At 36.3% G+C, this 17,861-nt stretch overlaps 2 protein-coding genes across 24 annotated transcripts in view; one reads left to right on the top strand and one right to left on the bottom strand.

Annotated features, from left to right (window-relative positions):
• LOC147834477 (uncharacterized) overlaps window positions 1-17,861 on the bottom strand; it is a 119,227-nt gene that overhangs the window by 49,311 nt on the left and 52,055 nt on the right. For 6 of the 23 annotated variants that reach the window (XR_015504168.1, XR_015504169.1, XR_015504167.1 and 3 more), the window contains exon 1: window positions 1,579-1,710. The exons of 12 other annotated variants lie outside the window; for them this stretch is intronic. The gene's annotated coding sequence lies outside the window, so the exon portion shown is untranslated. Of the gene's footprint in view, window positions 1-1,578; window positions 1,711-13,588; window positions 13,726-17,861 lie in introns of those variants that run through there. 5 more of the 23 variants (XR_015504163.1, XR_015504162.1, XM_087276376.1 and 2 more) reach the window with 1 other exon arrangement.
• zfp36l2 (ZFP36 like 2 zinc finger CCCH-type) lies at window positions 1,844-5,233 on the top strand. Its single transcript, NM_207055.3, is given in 2 exon segments — window positions 1,844-2,073; window positions 2,808-5,233. Coding segments are annotated over 2 exon segments (1,122 nt in total). The 5' UTR covers window positions 1,844-2,031; the 3' UTR covers window positions 3,888-5,233.

Genomic DNA, 17,861 nt, shown 5'->3' with positions numbered 1-17,861 from the left:
AAAATGGCAAAAACAATTGCAATGGATTTACTTATTTTTTGTATATTATTTGTTAAATGTTTGTTTATTATGTAATTTTTAAAAATATTTTGTCTTACAAGAAAGTCAAAATGCATTTAAACATTTTTTTTAATCTAAATAGAAAAAAATATACAATATTTAAAAAAAATTATCAAATACCAATAAAAAAATTGTCTTAAAAGCTGTGTAAAAGCTAACTTTTCTAATATTATGATTGATTTTCAGACATTTCAAGTATGAGCAGTGTTAATAAATACTAAATAATAAGTTATATAGCCACCTGACAAATCACACAAAACTCCTGTAACGTATTACATAATGCATCTGATCGTCCTACATAAGGGATGCCACTGTGGTGAGGACTGCAAAGAGAAACTGCCAATTTAAAGGCAGAAAGGGAAAGGAAATTTGGAAATTTCACATGAACTGAACTTAAATAGGCCCTGAAGAAGGATCCCACAAACTGAGCCTCAATGAGTCAGTGAGTTCATGTTATGTTTCCACTCAGTGAAATAAAGAAACCGTCCATCTATCTATCCATCCACATATCTATCCATCCATCCATCCATCTATCTCAATATATACATCCATCTACATATCCATCAATTGATCCACCCATCCATCCATCCATCCATCCATCCATCCATCCATCCATCCATCCATCCATCCATCCATCCATCCATCCATCTATCTATCTATCTATCTATCTATCTATCTATCTATCTATCTATATCCATCAACATATTCATCCATCAATATATCCATCCGTCAATATGTATACAAACTGCAAAACCTTGTTGATAACCTGCAAAAGCATGTCATTTGCTCAAAATGGATAGCTCATCCCTCAAAAGCAAGTATTCATGTCAATAAAAGTGTCAGTGTCATCAAGAGAAAGAGAAAGTCCTGACACCATTGTTTATGAACTAGATAGTCAAATGGCTGTCATGTTTTTATTATGACAGTTTACTCTGTTGAGGTTTTTCAATGCAATAAGGTCAGATTTTAGTGACACGTCCTGAAAATTCTCAAGACAGCACTATATACTATTTTGCACAGCCATTTGAAAACTACAGTAAAGTTAGACATCAATGCATTTAGTGAAGTATCTGAGTACAAGACAAGCCTTTTGCAGGTTATCAACAAGGTTTTGCAGTTTGTATACATATTGACGGATGGATATATTGATGGATGAATATGTTGATGGATATAGATAGATAGATAGATAGATAGATAGATAGATAGATAGATAGATAGATAGATAGATAGATAGATAGATAGATAGATAGATAGATAGATAGATAGATAGATAGATAGATAATTTATCAATTATATTCTATCTATAATTATTTAAAAAAACATCCAGTTATCATCATGCATTGCAAAACCTACAGTAATGTAACGTTACATTTAAACACAGGGGGCAGTGTAGAGTCCTGAAGACCTGAAGTATGTGTAAAAATATGTATGTGTTTAGGAGGACCAGGGTTGTATATAAAACTCCATAAACAACAATATAGCGCCAATATTACTCAGAGATGTGGAATTTAGAAGTACCTTAGATGGAGATACTATTTAAAATTCGGCCTTAAAAAGGAATCCTGCTGAAGGAGAATCCGGTTTCAAGCACCTGAGTTTAATTTATGCACTGTTGATTTCCTTGAAGCACGCAGGCAGCGAGTGCGCACTAGAGCTCTTCAAGTCTGGAAGGGGCAGTGACGATCTGACGGACACCACGTGACGGGAAAGGCGGGGCTTCAGCGCACTGTAGAAACTTTCGTCGAGCTCCGCCCTTCAACAGCTGCAACGCATTTATACACATGTGCAAACTTTGCCCATGTACGACACTCCCTAAAACCTGTGCGGCTCCTCTCCAAAGAACTCCAGCGACCTTCCCCTGCTCCGATTCAAGAGGCAAACCCCATTCAGCCGTGGATTTCTCCGAGTACACAAGGATCCTTCTCGGTCCGAAAACTTTTTTTTTCTCTGAGCTGGAACTCACTTTAGAAAATGTCTGCTTCGGTGCTGTCTTCCATATATGACTTCGACAGGGTAAGAGTTTGTGCTTTAAAATCAGCTGTATAAACTGGCTTTAAGTTCACCGTTGTTTGTTTTCTTAGTTTATCTTTGTTTGTTTGTTCAATTTATCCGGGTTGGCAAACTTGTAACTTGAGAGCTGCATGTTTACTATATGTGACCACTCGCCAGTCAACTCACTGTTAGTGTTGTGTGGCACTCCAAGGAAGGAGTTTTGTCGAGTCTTTTGCTTTTTTTCACTTGTGTTAACTTTTTTTATTTAACTTCGACACCTTTGCGCATTACTTATCTGTACATTTTTATTTATTTATTTTTATTTTTTGTAGAGCCCAATTGTACACTTTCAAGCAGGGCTGTTGTTACAAACTACACCAGTAGTGTTATTAGTAGTTAGTGTTATTAGGAAAACCTATATATATAAAAGTTTTGTTAATGAATTACATGTTCGAAATAATGATGTCAACATTATTACATTTTAAACCTCACAATTTTAACTCCAGAGAACAAATAAAACTGTGACAAACACAGAAATGTGTTAAACTCAGCGTTTGCCATATGTGTAAATGTAAATGTGTGTTTTATAGACCTGTACATTCAAAGTTTTGTCATTTGACGTGCACAATTTACTTTCTGTTGCCATGTATATATTCAATTCTGCTAATATGGCATACAAAAAAAAATATGTATATGTTTTTTACTTTTTAGTTGGGTAAACCGATACTAATACCCACAATTTGTGTTTGCTTCAGGAAAAAGTCCCGAATTCGAATGCAATCTATCTCCACAATATGCTGGAAAAGAGGAATGTTGGGGTCCCGCTTGCTGCTTCCAACACCAACAGCAACAGGTCGTTTGGTTATTTCAGGAGTAACTCGACAAACCACATGGACTTCAACATGAGCAACAGGCTCCAGATCGGGTTTGAGAGCTCCACACCTGCCTTCATGAATAAAGAAAACAAGTACCGAGACCGCGCGTTCAGTGACGCGGGAGAACGCAGTCAACAGCTTCAGGAAATGCTTCAGCAAAAGCCCGGCTCTCAGATCAACTCCACCCGCTACAAAACCGAACTCTGCAGGCCTTTTGAGGAAAACGGCTCCTGCAAGTATGGAGAAAAGTGTCAGTTTGCTCATGGCTATCACGAACTGAGAAATCTGTCCCGTCACCCTAAGTACAAGACCGAGCCATGTCGCACATTCCACACTATTGGTTTTTGCCCGTACGGCCCACGCTGCCACTTCATTCACAACGCTGATGAACGCAGAGCTGCTACAAATAACACTCAAGCGAGGCTCAGCCAGGAGCTCGGCATCCTTGGAGAGAAGGAGTCTTCGAACCCATTCCTGAGACCAAGGGAAAGACCAAAGCTGCACCACAGCCTTAGCTTTTCCGGTTTCTCCAGCTCCCGCAGCAGTGACACGGCTCTGATTGACAACCCAACATCACGAACGCCCCCACCGCCCAACTGCTCGCTCACTCCCACCTCACCCTGCCTGAACGCCTTCACGTTCCCCGATCAGGATCTTAAGGCTTTTCTTGCCCCAATCATCCCTCATACCCAAAGCAGCAGCTTGTACAGTAACATCCAGACCAACGGCTGCCCGCCTTCACCACCTTTCAAAATGAGCCACTTGCCCTCCATGTATCCACTCTCAGAGTCTCCAGTGTTCGATTCTCCACCAAGCCCGCCAGATTCCCTCTCAGATCCTGAAGGGTATCTAAGCGGCTCCTGCTGTTCCTCTGGCACAATCAGCGGCTCGGAGTCGCCCAGCATGGACGCAAATAGACGTCTGCCAATCTTCAGCAGGCTGTCGATTTCAGACGATTGACTTGCTATTCTTATTATAGCCTTTTATCCAAGTAGTGCCAACATGAGTTTCAGGTCAAATATCAGTCTCAGCCGTTGGTGTTCATCTCATGATTGAGATTTGATTATATTGTATTTCTTCTTTTCTCTTTTTTTTCCTTTAACCAAGATGATTGCTTCAACAGTCTAGGAGCAAAAAAAAAAAGGCATACGTAGAAGTAAATCTTGGGAAAACATTCCACAAGTTTGGAAGTAGTGTGAGAGCACAAGAACTGGGACTCATAAGTTGGTCATGGAATGTCATTGCAGATTTTCGATTTCTTTTTAAAACTGTGTGGTATCATTGCATTTTGCATCATGCTTTGAAATCTATTTAACTTATTTATTGTCATGTGAAAAAGTATAGCCTTCAAGGATAAATTGAGTCCATATGGTATTTATCGAATCTAAAAAAAAGCAATACACTTATATTCCTGTTAAAAATTGTGATCGCCAATATTAACCTGGAAAACCGTTGGGTTTGTCTCACAATAATATATTTTTGTTAACTCGTTTGTTTTACTGTAAATAGGTAAATAATTTAAGATTGTATGCTATTTATTTCAATTTTGTTTACTGTGTGTATATTATATATAAATATATTAAAAAGTGGTAGCGTCTGTTGAGGTCACGCTGTGATTTCTTGTGCTGGAGGGAGGATCTATGGGCATTTCTAGAATGTAGCCTGTCTAATGAGGTCTTTTTGGCCATGAATAACTAACTCACTTCACACCTTAAAGTATGACTTTTCGTTCGGTTTTTGTTTTTTAGCAACGATAACAACCAAAAAAGCGAGAGAAAGTATCCATTTGCACACAGTTGCGTGACGATTGCAGTCTAGTGCCAGAGAATGTAGCACTCTCTCCTATCTAGAGGTTAATAACTAGCTAATATGTGCCTGCCGGGGTCGAGGATCCCGCATAGTTTAACCTAACACAGCAGTTGCTTTGGTGTATATCTAAAGCCAGTTGAATTGAATGTAGCTCATAGATCAAGATGCCTTTTTTATGGTGACTGAGATGCTATTTCCTTGTTTATTTTTCTACTTTTTAGATCGTTCAATCGCACCATTCCTAATGAAAGATGCTCTGACTTTGTGCTTCTCTAGACTTGCTGAGCTGACCAGGGATATTAAGTTTGTAGCTGGTTAATAACTATTACTTTTTAGATGAAGTAAAGCAACACTGAATGTAACGAGTCAACGTCAGCTGGAGTTGGAGTGTGTATGCAAAGTGTGCAGAGTAAATTTGTACTGTATGTTGTTTTTTTTAATTATTATTATTTTAATATTTTCCATAGAACTTCTAATAAAGGCATTTTTGAACAAGATCTGGATGTTCTCAGGGGGTTTTATTTAGCAAGTTGTTGTAGCAAATATGAATTGTTGTTCCAAGATCAATATATTCATCTTCTGTAATGAAATGATGACATGTCAAATGTGATACTGGAAGATTTATTTTACTCCATTAAATGTCTGTACATCCTAAACTTTAATACTTTAAAACATCCAAAAATGAAATCAAACAGACAACATTATTGGTCAAATTATTCAAAAACAAAATTGTGTGTGCAGCATACAAAAAATATTCTTTAAAAGTGTTGAAAATCTGTAGTTATTATATTGATGGCTTTCAGATTCCAGTTTTGTGTTTAACGGGAAATAATGTAAACGTTTAATACCCCCTGTAAGTGAATGAACTTTTAAAGTTTCTGAATGAACTAGCCCTTTAAGACATAAAACAAATGATACATTCAATATAAATGAGTGTATTGCACATAAATACTGACACTAAACCAGCATTGTAGCGGTGTAAATTAAATGAGAACTAAATTCTGATTTAAAATAATTTGGTTTTCTGCATTATATAAACGGTGGCTTGATCACAAAAAGCTTCTTCAGGGAACCATAAACAAATCTTCTATAATACTCTTATGTACCTAGTGTAGCTATATTTTCAACAAAAAGCAAATAATAAGAAATTGCATAAAAAACAAATGTTAGAGCTTCTGTTAGTGTTCACTGATCTGTTTAAATATGATAAAAAAATAAACCGGATTGTCATATAAAGTAGCAGTGTTTACTTAGGCTTATATTGAACAACTAACTTAATTCATATGAATTTGTCATTCAATATTTTTATGACTAGTTTGTTGCATAAAATTTTGGCTGAACACACTCAATGAACAGACTAAATTAAAATTAAAACATTAAGTTAAAATACTTTTACATTTGAAATAAAAAAATAAGTTAAAATACCTTTGTATTATGAAGATAATTTCAAAGATTTAATTTTAAACCTTAGGACAGGGCTTATTCATGCAACATCCTGTAAATTATTTTCTACTCTCTATTCTGGTCTGCTTTCCTGCCCTCCTGCTTTTCTTCTACTACAATGTGCTGGAGTTTGGTCTCCTCTGCTGGTAGAATATTCAATAGAGGCCTGCTTTGTGTGAATGGCAGAAAGTGAAGTATGAGGGGGGAGCGGTGGCCCCGTACAGCGATCTGTGTGAGTTTATAGACCCTCCCAGTCAGGAGTGCAACAATGCACAGTTTCTCAAAAGAGGCCTTACTGGAATTTACAATGTTACATAAAAAAAAGAAGAAGAAGAAGAAGAAAGATTACCACTGCTTGCTCAAATTACTTTATTAGAATGAGCTGACATTGCAATTCTTAATTTTTTTTTAAAAATCATATTAGTATTATGTTCAACCATTTTCAAGGAGTAAAAAATTAATCTGATTATTTTGTGTTCGGATGTCATGAATCGGGTTTGTTGGTGTAACTAAAGACACTTTCCCACAGCATTCTATAGCATGTTTGGAGGATTTTCCACTGCTTTTTATATCTAGTACCTGGTACTTTTTTAATTACACCTGGTTCCACGTGAGCCGCACCATTACTAAAACATAATGTATACACACTGCTGATCCCAGATTGCTCTAAGATTCATCAATATTAGCCTCTTCAGATTTGAATGTATTGTTGGTTCATATGACTAACTGTTTTAATACAACCAAAAGAAAAACACACCTCAGAATGCAGCATTGTGGTCAGCAAAAGATGTCTAGGAGTTCCTCACGTTCATAGCCAGTGAAAAGGATAATGTTATGGCAATATGGTTGAGTACAAATATAGTGATAATCCCACTAAATTGATACTAAATTGCAGTGGAAATGTGAACTGAGTTGAGCCAAACCGAACTGAAGCAAGCTGAGCTGTGCTGTGCCATACCGTAGGTTAGGTAATGGATGTGTAGTTTCCAGCAGGCATTAAGAGGATAAAATGTTGATAGTATTGTAAGAGTTTAATCCTCACTTATTTTTGAGATTTAGAAGAGTGTTACAGTTAAAATTTTGATATTTTTGTATGTTAAAAACAATAAATAATGTTGTTAAAAGATAGTTCACCCAAAACTGAATTTTCTGTCATCATTGCAACATAGGTTCATTCCTATGTACATTTCTGGAGATCGTGAATTATGTAGCCAGAAGTACGTAAAGGAACATTATGTTGTGAAATGATGTCGCTCCTTTTTTGCGCTTACCAGCTAACTGCCTACCTCTGTAGGTATGGCTTTTCCACATTAACCAGTTTGTCCAGTGGCTTGCCGCATATACTGGAGGATTTGAGACACAGAGAAAAGTTGAATGTGACGACAGGGTTCGAGTCCTGCAAAGAACTATTCCAGAAAGCAGCTAAGACAAAAACAAAAGGCAAAAAATAAAATAAACAAGTAAATAACAGGGTGAGATTTGGTAAAATCTGAAAATATGGCAATAATGAGGCTGTCGTCAGAGCTTTTCTTTTTCTGCATTTCTTTTGAAAACATTGTTGGTTGGGTGTAGGTAAGTGGGTGGGTGATAGTCAACCAGTGCTTTTGAAAACACTATCGGTTGGGTTTAGGGAAGGTTGGGTTAAGTTAGTCAGTCAGTCAGTCAACAGCGGCCTCTGGTGGGCAGGGGTGAATGGCATTCGTGAGAGAAATTTAACGTCTCAAAAAGCATGCACATACACATCTGGTTATTTCGCCAAAACAAAAACTGCAAAAAAAAAAGTACCTCCTTGGATGTATTTGGTGCTCTCCAGAAATAAATATAGGGGTACGTTTTCAGACCGAGCCTGGGTTGCATCATTTACTCTCCCTTCACTTGTTTAAAACAGGTTTGACCTTTTTTTTTCTGTTGAACCCAAAGCAAGATACTTCGAACAAAGCTGGAAACCGGAGAATTCTTTTTTTTGCTGCTTGTTCAAACTACTTACTTAAAATGAGCTGAACCAACACAATTCCTAGGGTTTTTTGGGACATGTTTTATGTTCAATCTACTTAGTTTAGTTAGAACAAATAAGTTACCCTAATCTATTTATGTTGGGGCAATATGACAGAATCATATGGAACCCAGCATTTTTATAGTGCACTGTAAAAAGTGATAAGTTACTTAAAGCGAGTAAACCAGAATGCCTTAAAAGAAACAAGATGACTTCACAAAATAATGTAAGTCAACCCATTGTAACTTGAAACTGTTAAGCTCACTTAATTTTTATTATTATGCAAATTGCACTCACATTTTTAATAAAAGTAATCACTTTTTCCAATAAACATTTATTATATTTTATATTATATTTTATTATAGTTGTTTTTTTATAGCTTTTCTGCATCTAGCAAAACGACATACAGTAATATAAATCTGCTCTTCCAGACTCCAGTGTGTCTTTTAAATTCAATAGAATTTTTAGACTTAATCAAGCACCAAATATGTGATATTGTAATAATTGCAGTAATTATTTGAAAAAAGATGTGCTGAAATAGTCTGACACTGTAAAAAGGGATTAGTTGACTTAATAAAATTAGCATAGCTATAAAAATTAAACTTCACAGTTCCAAGTTACAATGGGTTGACTTACATTATTTTTGTAAAGTCAACTTGTTGCTTTTAAGGTAATTGGTTTACTCGCTTTAAGTAACTAATCACGTTTTACAGTGTGCACTGTACTTAAATAAGTAGTTTGAAGAAGCAGCAACATAATTTTTGAGTATGTACTTTAGATGTCAATGGTTAATATTTTTAGCCTTCTTCAAAATATCCTCTTCTACATGTTTTCGGCAGAATAAAGAAGCTCATAAAGGTTTAGAACCACTTAAGGTTGTCAATAATAAGTACATTTTCATTTTTTATTTCTCACAGTACTATAATAGCTAACACAACATTTTAGTTGCCCAAACTGATTAATTAAGATTGATTGGCTCAGCAAGAGTAAACTGAGATAAGTTGCCAAGATAATTCAAATAAAAGGGATTAGATCTCATTGGTTGAAAACTAATTTCAAACTTTCGAAAGTTGAAATAACATGTGGAAGTGTGTGTCATGATGATATTAAGTTACACCAAATGTTTTATGTTTTTGAGTGTGCTCTCCTGCTGGCCAAGATATGAAATCTTCTGACACAGTATTTAACGCAAGAAATGTAATTAGGAAAGCACAGACGTGTATCAGTGTGAAGGGTCTGCTGGGGAAGATAAGGAGTTCTGCAAATATTTATATCCCAAGAAGTTCTCAGACAAAGCTGTTTAACTTTGAGGGTTTGTAATGTATGGCCTCTCACAAGCGTATGTATGATAAGGTTGATAAACGCCTCAATGATTGCTCTGGCTAATATGTGAATGTAAATCTGAACATATGTGGATCCAGTGTGTGCGTGCATGAATGCTCTGTGCGCGAGTGTGTAAAAGAAAGGTTGTCAGGCATTAATGAAGCACATCTCACAAAAGCAGGAAAACACTCTGGTCGCTGATTAGGGACTCTTGGGAGCAGAGCTTATTCCTCTTGGATTCTTTCCACTACAGTGCGGCTCTTTTGTGATTTATGTGAAGCAAGCTTGAGGCCATTTTCAGTCATGCAGACATACATTTTATCAAAATTTGAGTAAGAGTTCTGTTCTTTGACAGTCGTTCCAAAAAAGCCAAAATGATCAGCCTTGGATTTATAAAACTTTTCATATTCTTTATATATAATATAATATAATATAATATAACATAATATAATATAATATAATATAATATAATATAATATAATATAATATAATATAATATAATATAATATAATATAATATAATATAATATAATATAATATTCATTTATTCTTTTTCTTTTCGGCTCAGTCCCTATATTAATCTGGGGTCGCCACAACAGAATGAACCTCCAACTTATCCAGCATATGTTTAACGCAGCGGATGCTCTTTCAGCTACAACCCATCTCTGGGAAACATCCATACACACTCATTCACTACGGACAATTTAGCTAACCCAACTCACCTGTACCACATGTCTTTGGACTATGGGGGAAACCGGAGCACCCGGAGGAAACCCACGAGAAAGCGGGAAGAATACACAAACTCCACACAGAAACGTCAACTGGCCCAGCTGAGGCTCAAACCAGCAACTTTCTTGCAGTGAGGCGACAGCACTACCTGCTGCGTCACCGCATCATAAAAATGTAATTAATATAACATAAGTAATATAATATAATATAATATAATATAATATAATATAATATAATATAATATAATATAATATAATATAATATAATATAGTGGTGACGCAGTGCCACAGTAGGTAGTGCCGTTGCCTCAAGCAAGAAGGTCGCTGGTTCGAGGCTCGGCTGGGTCAGTTTCTGTGTGGAGTTTGCATGTTTTCCACGTGTTTGCATGGGTTTCCTCCGAATGCTCCGCTTTCCCACACAAGTCCAAAGACATGTGGTACAGGTGAATTGGGTGGGCTAAGTTGTCCGTGGTGAATGGGAGTGTATGGATGTTTCCCAGTGATGGATTGCAGCTGGAAGGGCATCCGCTGCGTAAAAACACATGCTGGATAAGTTGGCGGTTCATTCCCCTGTGGCGACCCCAAATTAAAAAATGAATAAAAATGAAAGAATGAATTATATTATATTATATTATATTATATTATATTATATTATATTATATTATATTATATTATATTATATTATATTATATTATATTATATTATATATTTATTATATTATATATGTTGCTGATTTAATAACACACACAAATAGTAGTCAACATTTAAAGTGCATCAAAAAAGATTATGAAAATTGTCTAAAAGATTGAACAACACCCATTCCCAATTTTGAAAAACTTTGATCCATTTCAAATGAGTTTGTTTTAACTCCAAAAGTGTCTTTTTTGATTATATAATAGACTGCTAGGGCTGGGCGATATGGCAAAAAATGCAATCTTGATAATTATTTTCCATATTGAACAATAACTATATTTCAATATCACTTGTGAACGCTTCCAGATTTAAAAGATTACACCAACAATGACCGAAGCCACAAAAATTAGAGAGTTCATTTAATGGCATAACATATTTTCGGACGATAGATTTTTGATGGCCAAAAATTCAGTACATCTCTAATATCAACACACTTTAGATCCCCATTGTTGCACATTTCTGCTGTCTGATTGGCTCCTAAATAAATATAGAGTAAAGTCCAAAGCCTATCATTGTTATTGACATAAATTGTATCGCAATTCAATATAATATTGTTTATCGGCCCAACCCTATTGACTGCTGTATATACATACACACTACTCTTGTATAAACTCTATTTTTCCACTAATATGCCTGTTGCACTGAAGGACAGGCTCCACTTTGGCTCATTCTTATCTTCAGTAACGGAGCACCTGTGACAAACAAACCAACTGCTCTGTGCCTTTCCTGTTTTGTTGTCAGAAATGTGTGCTTGGTGCAAGTTTCAGTGGCTCTTTGCACAAGGCAAGGAAGTCCCACCCTCCTCCTCCTCTTCCTCAAGAGCTGAAGTCTAAAAAGCACTAAGTGAACACTTCCTTCCTTCAGCAAACAGTCCTATACTCATAACCCCATGAGTTCGGCCGCTGTAGTAGCCGTATTGTCTTAAGCGTTATCTGAGCACGACCGGGGGAAAGCAACACAATATAGTTCAGTGAGTCATAAGAAACACTCCAGCACATCACATTCATAAACACAAATTGTGACGGGTGTGGTGGACGGAGACTTTACTGGCCTGATAAGAATTTTGTCCTCCTTGATTTGGTTTCCTCCTTTAGGGGTAAATTCTAGGATTTTACAGTTTTGAGAGTTCATCAATCATGTTCATCAAGAGTTCAATCATATATTTTTAGTGTGTGCTAAATAATTTGCCACAAAAGACATTATTAAATTATAGTTATCATGGTTTTGCAAATAAAATAAAAATAAATTCATTTAAAAATGAAAGAATGCATGCTTAACTAATAGGGGAGGATTGTATACTAAACTGATTGCATGTTTTCAGTGTATTTTATCAATGTGTATAACATTTGAGTACTGAATAAGCCAAATACAAGTTTTCATGATTATATACACTATAGGGCTGTACCATAATGAAAAATCTAACATTTTGATATTTTTTATCTTACGATATACATATGGTGATACAAATACAATTTTACCAGATGACTTAATATCTCTATTTGGAAAGAATTTATAATGTTAGATTGATTGGGATGATTCTGCAGTGGGAGTGCATCCGCATAAAATCTAATAAAAAAATTAAACTTCTTGGGGTATATTATAAAAGTGAAGACCGGGGCTGGCGGGCATGCTGCAAAACAGCCTAAATATTCACTACCCACATATGTCATTTTTTACCTGCATCTGTTAATTTGTTAATGATTTAAAAAAAAAACAACATAGTAATCTTACTAATATATTTTACTAGGCAAATAACAAACTGGCCAACACAGCTAACCTTCCTCAGTCAGAATTTGTCCATTTGAATAAAAGATTATTAAAACATAATAATAATAATAATAATAATAATAATAATAATAATAATAATAATAATAATAATAATAATAATAATAATAATAATTTAGAGGTTCACAATTTTTTCTTGCCTCTCTTGTAAAAAAAAGTACATTTGAAAATTCATGGATAACAACAGTAGCCTAAATAGTATTCAAATCAATTTCAATATGGTCTGATTTTAGTGTTCACACCTTGCTCATTTTTTTTGTTTTTAGCCAAGACGACTGTTTAGACGTCTGTTAGACATCTTTTAGACATACTTTAAAAACAAAAACAAAAAAAATGATTGCTGGGTTGTCGTTGAGGGGTGGGTCTTCTGAACCATCCAACCCCCCTAGCTATGGGCATATGCATATCACATAGAAATAAAAATAAAAAAACAGCACAAACTATATCAAATTTTGTTAAGGTTTTGATTGTTTTAGTAGTGGGAATTGTTTTGATTTTAATGGAAACTGTTATTTTCCTCTGGGTCCCTACTGGTTATTTTTCACCTTATTCTTGGCATTCTTAAACCAATACATCCTAAAACACATTAGAAACCATCAGTTTTTTTGGTTTTGATGGTTATGATTTGATGGTCTGCAATATTTTTTATAGGTACAGTATTTGTAGCAGAAACCATTAGAGCTTTTGTGATGGTTTATAATTTCTTTTTTGCTAGAAGAAATTGTACAGTAAATTGAAAATTTTTATATATTTTTTTAAGACAAATAACTGCACATATGCAGAGATTATAATCTATAAATAAACACACACCTGTCCTCTGTTCCCTCTAAAATAATAATAATGATAATAATAAAGTTAAAAAATAATAATAATAATAAAAAAAGTTACCAAAAATGGCAGAGTAACGCCCATGTCCTCCAGAATGGCCGGATTCCAATGGAGCAAAAGTGATACTTGGATCGAGACAAACTCCACCATATGGACTCAAGAGGAAGGGATGGAAGTCTCTACAGTGGATGGATTTACTGGGATAATAGAATCAGGGACACAGAAATAAACCGTCAGGCACTATGAATCTGCCGTGTCACACAGTGCCCATAGTGCAAAACAATGAATTCAAAGAGCACTTAAAGAGCAGCATACTCAGTAGGGGTCTAAACTAAAGGAAATGAGAGGCCCATCTGGGATTTGAGTCAGAATACTACAGCACAAAAACAATGGCACAACCTGTTCACACTACACAATTCATGTTTGCTGGCTGTGGAAGTCTGTTTTCAGCTCAGGAAGAATATAAAAGTTAACTGTGAATTTGGAGTTGTTGCTTTGTTTCCCTAAACTTGCTTAGTTTTTGTACAGACTGTATCCCAAAGTTGCAGTTCTAGGTATATTAGAGAATTATATCTTAAATTTTCACAAATTGTTCACCTTTTTTGAAAGTGATTATTTATTTAGTACTTTCAATCTCAAAACTAAGATTTTCATCAGTTTTCTTCCATAAATAAAGTTTTTTTTTTAAGTTTACATTATTTGTGAACATCTATAAGGCAAAATATAGATCTCAACATATATTAAAACCCCTGAATTGTCTTAATTAAAATGCTACTTGCTGTAACAAATCTTCAAATTTTTCAGTGCCATTGTTTTGTATTAACATGCATACTAGTAATGTGTTTTTCGAAAATAAAATGAAATAAAATTCAAAAATGTAAAATTATGTAAAAAGTATTTTTTGTGAAGCTGGGCCTATATCTTACACGAGGGACTATTAGATTATCTTTTTTAAATTACATTAATAGTTTTTATCGTAAATTATGTCCACACAATTAAAAAATGTCTATTTTATTTAAGTGCAAATTTAATTTTCACCATCATTTTATGTCCAAACTGAGTCTATTTCTCATAATTGCGACTTACATGTAAATGTGAATTCTCACAGCTTGTGTTTTTTTTTAAACTTAAGACTTTATTTATTTAATTTTTGCTTTTTGTTAGTTTGTTAGGCAGCACGGTGGCGTAGTGGGTATTATAATCGCCTCACAACTAGAAGGTTGCTGCTTCAAGTCTTGGCTGGGTCAGATGGCATTTCTGTGTAGAGTTTGCATGTTCTACTTGTATTAGTGTGAATTTCCTCCGGGTGCTCCGGTCCCCCCCATGAGACTGTGTTGGTTATTCAGCTGGTTAGTTAATTAGTTTGTGACCGCAGTTCTTTTTTACCTGATGTGCAAATTTCTAAGCAGGGAGGCTGCATTTTTCTGTAGATGCAAAACTATTTAGAACAATTAAAGCTATATACAGTATCTCAAAAGTGAGACTATTTCTTGCAGTTGTGACATAATGGGTGGGTTCCTACTTATCAGGTTTGGTTTGATTAGAATCAACCCAAGTCTGTAATTACAGTTCATTTGAGCAAGTGTGAACTCTATCCATATAATTTCTCTATCTATATAATTTCTTTGGAATAGGCTACTCATTTTAATGTTCTCGTTAGATTTAAATAAATTGTGCCTCGTCACAGTATGGATAACCCACAGTACCTGTCTTTTGGGTGTCTGGTGGTGAAATGAAACTGTTATAGCTGACTGTGAGAGGGCGTCTGAACTAGAGCTGTAATGAGGATATAAAAGCTAGGCCCGATAGAGCCCGAACCCGACAAGTACATTTTGATTGACAGCTTTTTAAAAGCCCGAACCCGTTTACAGCCCGACATTATCCAAATGTGCACATGCACATAGCTCTTTTGTCTTTTTTTCATGAATGAGTCGTTTATATGTGTTAACATTACTTATCCATAACATAGGCTACAGGCCAAGTTGGAACAAAAAAATAAAATAAGCCCTCTGTAACATCTTAACATCTCAACACTCTAAATAGGCCTGGGTACATACACTTAACCTTTAAATTGGCCAACGCACCAATAAAAATAAGGCGCAGTAGGTAGTGCTGTCACCTCACAGCAAGAAGGTCGCTTTGTGGCTGGTGCGAGCCTCGGCTCAGTTGGCGTTTCTGTATGGAGTTTGCATGTTCTCCCTGCGTTCGTGTGGGTTTCCTCCGGGTGCTCCGGTTTCCCCCACAGTCCAAACACATGCGGTACAGGTGAATTGGGTTGGCTAAATTGTCCGTAGTGTATGAGTGTGTGTGTGAATGTGTGTGTGGATGTTTCCCAGAGATGGATTGTGGTTGGAAGGGCATCCGCTACGTAAAAACTTGCTGGATAAGTTGGCGGTTTATTCCGCTGTGGCGACCCTGGATAAATAAAGGGACTAAGCCGACAAGAAAATGAATGAATGAATGATAAATGATGACGGGTATTTGGCAACAACGAAATTAAGATAAAGGCTCTGTGGGATTTGTTTTGCCACTTCTCCTGACAATAAGGCAATGGTGAAGCTAAATAATAAAAGAATAATGCCAGCATTAGCCTGTATACTCTGACTACACTATGATTTTATGGTTTTATTAATATTTAGTTATAATTTGAAATTCTTCACTCATCAAGATTATGCTATGTGTTTTTGTGGGGGAACATTATTTAATCCACTGTAAATGGCTTTAGTGCAGTCCTTCGCTCACTGAGCAGCACTGAACACCCTTTCTCTGCTGCTGCTACTGGCCGGGATACACTACTGATCTGGCTAATTTAGCATGTTTTGGGTAGGATTGTTTGTTCATCTTCTACCAGTCAGGAACATTCATTTTATTTTCCATGACTGCGGTTTCAATGCAGCGAGTGACCTCGTCATCTTCCCTGTCAGCTCGCTGGACACTGCTCCTTTAGTGCTCTACCGTAATACGCAGTATATATGCGACTGCCAGAATACTTTAGCGACTAGAATGACTGTTCGAATTAAACTGGTGGCTGGCCTGACCGCTGACAAAATTCGCTCTTTTTGACATCTCTGTCATCATTTGGTTCACCTTTGCAGGGATGGATTTCAATGTTGTAACAAACAATTTCATTACTTCCTTGCGCTAATCGAAATGCACCACATGACTGTTCATTTATTGCGCAAGCCCAAGCCCGGCACGACCCCGTTTAAAATTATAGAAATAAAGTCCGAACCCAGCAAAGATCTTCAGCTCTAGTCTGAACTAGTAACAATAGCCCCTTTCACACAGTGATACCGGTAAATATCCGGAAAATTTACGGAACGACTTTACCGGTATATTCAAAAAAGCGCTGTTCACACAGGCGAGGACGTTACGGAATTTTTCCGGAAAAGAGCATTCACACATCCATTCCAAAATACCGGTAAATTCTGACATCATTCACCACAAATGAGCTTTAAACGGCTGCGCTTGTATTTGTAAACATTTGACTAAATTACAAACTCTGTGGATGATCAATATTGTGAACAGCTTTCGCAGGATCACTTTCGCATTTCGAGATGTTCATAATATGTGTGTGTGCAGGCGCTCACAGGCTGTTTCATGGGCACACGCAAAGCTTGAAGGTAAACAAACAACGGCTTATCATAAGCATCTCATCGATGATCATTTACACAGTTGGCATTAAGAAGAACATATAAACGTGATCTGACTAACTTCTAGCAGCTAAATGTGTCTGGGAAAATATTCAAAGGCTTTTATTCTCATAAACCGCGCGGACGTAAATGCGTCTGACTGTTCTGATTGGCTAAAGCAGACGTCTTACGTCAGCACGTTCTAGACGTGCACACGCTTATTCCGGAAATCTTCCTTCTGCGTTCACACAGCGCAGCATTCCGGCAAATTGCCGGTAATGTTACAACTTCTCTTTCCGGAAAATAGCCAGAACGAATTTACCGGTATTTTCAAAAAGGACCTGTTCACACATACAACCTTTCCGGAAAATTGCCGGCAATTTTCCGGAAAGGTCTGTATGTGTGAAAGGGGCTATTGTTAGGTTGAGCTGCAAACAATGCAAGGATTAACCTGGACCCGCTATGACTAGCTGCTGCAACGTCCCGCGGCTGCTTTGCTCCTTTCATGTGCGACTCGACGGCTTTGAGCTCCATGGTCCCTAACGAAAAGGTATTTTTGCTGAATTTACACATTGGTTCATTGCCACATCGTTAAATTTACACTTTCCCATCTTTGCATTTTGAACCTCACATCAACAACCGTGTAATGACAGAATGCAGGTGCAGACCAACGTAAGCGTCTGTACTCTGTAGCCAACCTA

Source organism: Danio rerio, chromosome 12 (assembly GCF_052040795.2).
Source record: "Danio rerio strain M-AB ecotype USA chromosome 12, GRCz13ab, whole genome shotgun sequence".
In the NCBI taxonomy this organism is placed as follows: domain Eukaryota; kingdom Metazoa; phylum Chordata; class Actinopteri; order Cypriniformes; family Danionidae; genus Danio; species Danio rerio.
Note: the sequence above shows the minus strand (reverse complement) of the source record. Positions and strands in the feature narration are given on the sequence as shown.